This window comes from Vulpes lagopus, chromosome 17, assembly GCF_018345385.1.
Source record: "Vulpes lagopus strain Blue_001 chromosome 17, ASM1834538v1, whole genome shotgun sequence".
Classification (NCBI taxonomy): domain Eukaryota; kingdom Metazoa; phylum Chordata; class Mammalia; order Carnivora; family Canidae; genus Vulpes; species Vulpes lagopus.
The window spans coordinates 7,441,418-7,448,471 of NC_054840.1; the positions used below are offsets into that span (position 1 = coordinate 7,441,418).

The 7,054-nt window shown below is 35.7% G+C and overlaps 1 protein-coding gene across 5 annotated transcripts in view; it reads left to right on the forward strand.

Annotated features, from left to right (window-relative positions):
- PHC3 (polyhomeotic homolog 3) overlaps nucleotides 1-6,639 on the forward strand; it is a 73,276-nt gene extending 66,637 nt beyond the window's left edge. For 2 of the 5 annotated variants that reach the window (XM_041731943.1, XM_041731944.1), the window contains 2 exons: nucleotides 71-302; nucleotides 5,609-6,639. In XM_041731943.1, coding sequence (XP_041587877.1) covers nucleotides 71-302; nucleotides 5,609-5,763 — 387 coding nt within the window. In that variant the 3' untranslated portion in view covers nucleotides 5,764-6,639. Of the gene's footprint in view, nucleotides 1-70; nucleotides 303-477; nucleotides 607-3,934; nucleotides 4,066-5,608 lie in introns of those variants that run through there. The other 3 variants (XR_005984285.1, XR_005984286.1, XM_041731945.1) reach the window with 3 other exon arrangements.
- Nucleotides 6,640-7,054: the final 415 nt, after the last annotated feature.

Below are 7,054 nucleotides of genomic sequence, written 5' to 3' on the forward strand. Positions count from 1 at the left end.
ATGTACAATACCCTTTTCAGAAATGCAAGGAAAGTGCAATGCTGTATTTTACTTGTACTACATTTTCCAGCTTCCAATTACTTATCCATCTGCAGAAGAAGACTTGGCTTCTCATGAAGATTCTGTTCCATCTGCTATGACCACACGCCTGCGCAGGCAGAGTGAGCGGGAAAGAGAACGTGAGCTTCGGGATGTGAGAATTAGGAAAATGCCTGAGAACAATGACTTGCTACCAGTTGCACAAGCAGAGCCATCTATATGGACAGTTGATGATGTTTGGGCCTTCATCCATTCTTTGCCTGGTATGTAATTTACCACTTTGGCCTTAGGTTTTTCTTGTGCGTTCACACACAGGAATGATGTTAGCTCCATCCACACCTATTGCACAAAAGGGCTAGAGAAGTACTATGTATATGTATTAACTAAATGGCATTTGCTATTGAAATGTGATCTGTTTCCTCTTGCTTATTCCCTCAGCACAACTGGGTATTTTCTCATACCCCCCCAAGTCGATAAAAACTGACTAGTCCTGCTTCTGCTGTGATACCTCAGCCGGTGAAGATATTAAAGGTGCTCTCTTCTCTTCAGTCTGATTTCTCTCGAGAGGTCAGTAGAGAGATTGAGTCAGACACTTCTTCCCTTCTGCTCTTCTATTTTTCTATTCTATTTCCTCTTTATTTCCTAATTTAACCTTTTTAAAATAAAATAAGAGGGACTATATATATATATATTTTTTGCATTTTTGAAAGCTAATCAAGACCTTTTAGTATATGATAACATTTTGGTTTCTTTTTTAAAAATCAAGCTGGTTCTTTTAAAGGAAGCTGCATTCCTTGATTCTTTTCAATAAGTAGACATCAAGAACACTTCTAAAATTTGATTTTTTAAGTAGACAACTGAAATCCATTTATGATATTCCATTCCAATATTGAGGGTAACTTTCTTTGTTTTTCTGATCTCTTGTTTTGGTACTCTTTCCATCAGCTTAATTCTTTATGTTCTTTATCTTTTTTCTTTAATGCAGCAATCTTTCATATCTACTTTCTCCAAGGGGCTGGTTACTAAAGATAACTGCACCACTGCCCATGATGAGACCCACACTGATTATATATGTTAAGACTATATTTTTTAAAATCAGCAAATCTTATTGATTTTGACCTTATGAATGTGAAAAACAAGGAGACTTTTTAAATGTTTGCTCCACTTTGATTTTATTGTGAATCATACTATTTCTCTTGACACAAACTTTCCAGAAAAATATATCCTCTTTGAACTTGTCTACAGACTTATTAAAATTAATTCAGCTATTTTTGCTGATTAGTCTTTCTGTGAAGGTAACCACTATCTCCGAAGCAAATTTACAGTTAACGTGCTGAGTGAAGAAAGTATATTCAGAACTATTACTGCTTTAAAAAAAAAAAAAGAAAAGACTGTCTGCCATTTTACCTTATAATACAGCATTCTTAATGACATTATTTTTTCAGTAGCTTGTTTCAGAAATGCTAAATAAGTTTTCTTTTTTTTAAACAAGAGATATGGTCACTTTTAAAGGAAGATTGCAGTTGTTTGAAAGGAATACGTTTTTCATGGAAGATTTTTAAGCATGCACCTAAGAAAACTTAGATGTGAGTTAAGTCCTGATAGGTTTAGAATCTGCTTCAAAACTGATATGTTAGAAGATGATGAGTCTTCACTGGTTGTGGTTTTAATACTTAATGACATAAATTTTAATTTTTAGACTGGTCTGAGTATCTTGAGAATTAACACTGGAATCTGTACTGATCCCCCTAGGGCTAGACTTTGATATTGTCATCTTCAGAAGTTGTCAGTCTCAGTCTTCCACATGGGACCTGTGAGCTGTTAACCTGATTTCATTTGGGGGAAACTATTTTCTTTCCTTGGAGGGGGTAGGTGGGGGTTGGTTCGTATCCTGAGGAAAGTATTTAGTCAAATAATGAACAAACAATAGGTATCTGATTCTTCTATCATTTCATATGCTTTTTCTTAGGGCTGATTTTCTAATTTTCCCCAACATCCGTTTGCCATGAGGTTACTCTTGGCTGCTCAGTTGGAACGAACTGTCTCATTCTTGCTTCATTTCAGTTAAGACAACAAGATGGCTTATATTTGAGATGCTGTGTTAGTTAATCAGGACCCAATTTTGTTGCCAGCTATTTAGAGAACATTACTTATCATTAAAGGGAAACTGCTTTATAATTTAGAACTGCTTGGTACTATGTAAGAGTCTGCTTTGCTTTTACTGATTAAATGGGAGTATTTCCAAACTTCTTTGCAGGCTAAATAACAGGCTTATTTCTGTGATTAGTTACATCTTCTTTCCCAGTGTTTTTCTCTGAGAATGCCTGTGGCCTAAAGTAAAATCTCATATCAGAAGATGCTTTTGTCTTCATTTCTCTATGCTCCTCTGGCCTTTGTAAACATCTTTTGAGCCTCTTTCAAGCTCATTTGGGGCTGTGTTGTTCCCCCCTCCCAAATAGTCTACTCCCAAACTTTTCTCATAAAATGAACAAGCTTACAAATTTTGTAATCCCTAGTATTTTGAGATAGGCTTCCCTCTTTTATCAGGGCACCTATATTTACTCCTAGAGTTTTCTCCTCTCTTTGTATAATGTCATCTTGTGAACTATCGTGTGGGAACGTATTAGAGCCAGTATGCTGTATATCCAGTCTCGGAACTGCTACCACAGTGAAAAATTACTTTCCTTTGGGGCGCCTGAGTAGCTCGGTCATTTGAGTGTCTGACTCTTGGTTGTGGCTCAGGTTGTAATCTCAGGGTCATGAGATGGAGCCCTGAGTCAGGCTCCTTGCTGGGGCCTGGAGCCTGCTTAAGATTCTCTCTCCCCCTCCCGCTCTGTCCCCATCCCCCCATAGCTGTGTGTGCTCGCTTTCTCTTTCTCTAAATTAAAATTCATTTTCTTCTAATTTTTGTGCATTAAAAAGTTTTCTATAGGAAAACTATAGGATTCCTTCTTATTTTCAATGAACTGTGTTATCTTAACTCTTGATACAGTGCAAAGATCAGTTTATTCTGTATTGATTTGTGAATCTGTAGTAGATTGGGTTTCTCTGTAGGCATATAGAGTAGGAATTACCTAAAAACATATGACTATTGGTTTTCATAATACTAATATTGGGACTTGTTTATTATGTAATACTAAGTGGCAGGTGATACAGTTTCACCAGGCTTACTGAGATCATTTTTGTGCAGAGTGTTTTGTTTTTGGGTTTAGCTGGAAAAGTGACTGGATATTGCAAAGTTCAGTTGGGACTCAGGTCCATTTGCAGAGGTCCACACCCATCCTGATAAGCTGCTTCTGGTGACATAAAGCCAGCAATGCTGACTGGTTGCTGCAGTTAGGATAGGTTTTGTATGAGTCCCTGGGGCACCAGCTGCTTTAGAGAGATAGATTCTATCAGAAACTCATTGAACTTTAGCTCAGTATACCTTGAGCATCTAAAAAGTTTTTGAAAATTCATTTTTCTTTAATGAGTTTCTGGAAAAAAATTTGCTTCTTTTTTTTTTTCTCTTTTTTTTAAGTAATTTTATTTTTTCATTCCTATACTAATGTTTAGTATAACTGCTCTTTGTAGTGATTGGCTTATGGAAGTTGTGATCTGAAATTCTGAAGATAATGCATTCCTACTCAATCATGCTGTTTCTCAAAACATTTTTGTTCTATATTAGTTTGCTAACACATTTACTTACCACAAGAAGACATTTGAAGAGGGATCTCACAATACAGAGGAACAAAACATGCTATATATATCTCCTCATGGAGAACTCCTTGTTTCTATTCCCAAATGTAGCTCTTACAGTCCTCATTACTTCTCATTGCTCCTATTTCCTGAATCTAAGTAAGTCCTGCCCTGTCTTTCTCTCTCTTCTTTTCTTTCCTGTGTTCTTGTAATTAAGACTGAAGAGAGAAGAACATTAGTTCTTTCATAAAAAGAAGGATGAAGTCACAACTAGATGCAAGATTAGTCAGTTTTGTCTGCCCAGTTTTGAGAGCTACCTCTGGGAAAAAGAAAGGGAGCTTTTCTATGGTGAGTAATCCCATTTTAACTATATCATTTCTTTTATATGGTAAATGGGCAAAACCACAACAATCTGCTTAGGGTACTTTTGAAATGTCAGTTTTAAAGTCTGAGAAATTAAAATGGAGAAATTGAAAAGCTGGCTGCTATATATGAAACAGGAAAGAAACAACTAACAGAGAATATGGGAAAAGAAATAACCAAGAGAAAAGATGGCCATGTAGCTGAATACAGAATAAAGTGTATTACTCTTAAAAATAGCTCCTCTATAGCAGATTCTGTTTTTGTTTATTGTTTGTTTATTCACTCATCTAGATCTTCACTTACATAAAAACATATGTATTTAGCACCTAACAATGCTTTGTGCTTGGTGTAGGGGTTATAGGGATGACATCATTATCTTAGGTAAACAAGTGGATGATACGTTTGCAATAGATGGGATAATCATTCCAGCAAAGTTGTGCTAGCCAGTGGTGTAATGTAATCATTTCCATTATTCATTATCTCTGTGTTTTCTCTTAGAATCCTGATTTGGATAAAATAGACTTGAAGCTCTTAGATTTTACTCTTAAATTCATTTTTATAATTTCACTGTCTCTTCTAAGGAAGCTTCTACATTATTGCATTCTCTCCTTTCTTGGTTTCTTAAACTCATTACCTTCCCTGGTTGTTTCTTTACCCTTAGTGGGGAAGTTTATTGAGTAACCTAGTTGTGCAAAATTTGGTAGATAGTAAAAATGTTTGAGGTTTAAGTAGATGGTAGTAAAGCACCTGGTTTACGCTGAGAGAAAATATTTGGCAAGAGACTAGGGGGCAAGTTCATAATGTCAATGGGAATTTATGTTTTCTTATCAAAAGTGGAGACAAGTCCAGTGATACTAAGATTTGAAGTTGAAATTACAAGTTGAGCCGTGAAATACATTTCAACAGCATTGCAATAGATTGATATTACAGTCTTGTTGGTTTGGTTCTTTCCTGAACAAAAAATAAAAATGTTTTACATGTGCTTGGCAATTGAAGGTTGTAAATTAGAGTAAGGTACAAATGATAATGAAAGTGGTACACTGGTAGTTGAGAAAATATTTCTAAATTGTTAACATGACAGAACATTATATTTTATTTCTCTACACCTATATGTGAAGGGTATACTAAACAGAAGAGTTCATGAGGTATAATAACTAGTTAATCCAAACTTGTTATACGTGTGGCATATTTTGAGGTAATACCATTGTCCTTTTTGTCAAGGTGTATTATGTCAGAACTGATGAATCTACATTTTTCCTGACTCTCACTATTTCTATAATAATATTTTTAGAACAAGAATTCCAAGTAAATTGTTTTACCTGGATTTTGAATTAATTCTTATTTTCAGAATGCCAAGAAATACTCTCTTCTTCAGGAGTGAACCCAAGACTACCAAAAATAAATTTCATTTGTTTCTCAGCCTGTATTTCAGATACTCAGACCCACTGAGTGCATAACTATGACTGTTAGAAGTAACATCTAATAGTTATGTATTAATGCTAACTTCCTTTCTCTGATCAAATTCCAGGCTGTCAAGATATCGCAGATGAGTTCAGAGCACAGGAGATTGATGGACAGGCCCTTCTTTTGCTAAAAGAAGACCATCTTATGAGTGCAATGAATATCAAACTAGGCCCGGCCCTAAAGATCTGTGCACGCATCAATTCTCTGAAGGAATCTTAACAGGATCATGAGGCTGGCTGTGAGAAAACAGCAGTTTTACTCTTCTTAAACAGACTTTTAAGGTAAAGGCTCAAGTTGGCCTAGAATATTACCATATATTGTGGTGGATAGCCAAGCACATTGGGATCTCCACATCAAAAGCTGACATTTCTTCTACAGATATAATTCATCATACATTTTCATAATTAGCCAACATTGGTAAAATTAATTTTACAGGTTACATGCAACAATGAAAGACTTGATATAGAGGGCCATGATATTTTTCAAAGAAACGTGTTATACTAGATAATTTTTTAAAGGTGATGTTTATCGTTAATATAAAGAATCCTTTTAAAAGTAATTTAATGATTTACATTTCTCCTCTTTTGATTCGGTTTTCTTACACATTTTTCTACCCTGTAAGTTTTCTATAGGTTGCCATGAGAGAGATAATTTAGGAGTAATTTAGGAATAGTTTAGAAGTCCAGTGACTGGAATTGTATGCGATGAGATATCAGTGTGCATTTTAAAAAACCTGTCTGTCAGACAATTGCTTTGTCTATAAAAAAGGATTGCATTCTAGCATGAGTAATACTGATCTGGAAGTCAGAAGTTTGGTTTCTATTCCAAACTTGCCCAAGAATTTGGTGCGGCTGAGAAAGTTAGTTTTCCTTTTAGTTTTTGTATATTTAGAGCAGTGGTTCTCAACAGAGGTCAGTTTTGCTCCCCAGGGGACATTTGACAATGTCTAGGGACATTTGGTTGTCATGGCTTGCAGGGGCTGGGTAGGATTATTGGCATGTAGACCAAGGAGGACAGGGATGTTCCTAAATATCCCACAGTGCACAGGCCAGTCCTACAAAACAAAGATAGATCTGGTCCAAAATATCAAGTACTGTCAAGGTTTGGAAACCCTGACATAGGAGTGATAAAGGTTGCTCTTTTTTTACCTAAAGGGATATCTTGAAAAGATGGGACATAATAAGGAATACATGATACAGTGGAAATAGTTCAGACAGCATTAATGTTCTGCTGAAGTATTTTTCCCAGTTTTATGCATACTAGAGAAAAGAAAACTCCAAACTCACCTGTAAAATAAGGGAGAGCATACAAATAATTTTACTCTCAGAAAGTACAGATTCATATTAATTATCTTTCATATCTGCTCCTCTGCACTGATGAAGGCATAATGTGATTATACCTTATGAACCAGTGCATAGCCTTTGCTGGCATGACAGTAGTTTGTGGTGGGTATGTGGTTGGTCTTTGGACTTTATTCTAACCTTGAACATGCTGGGTCTAGCTAGAATGC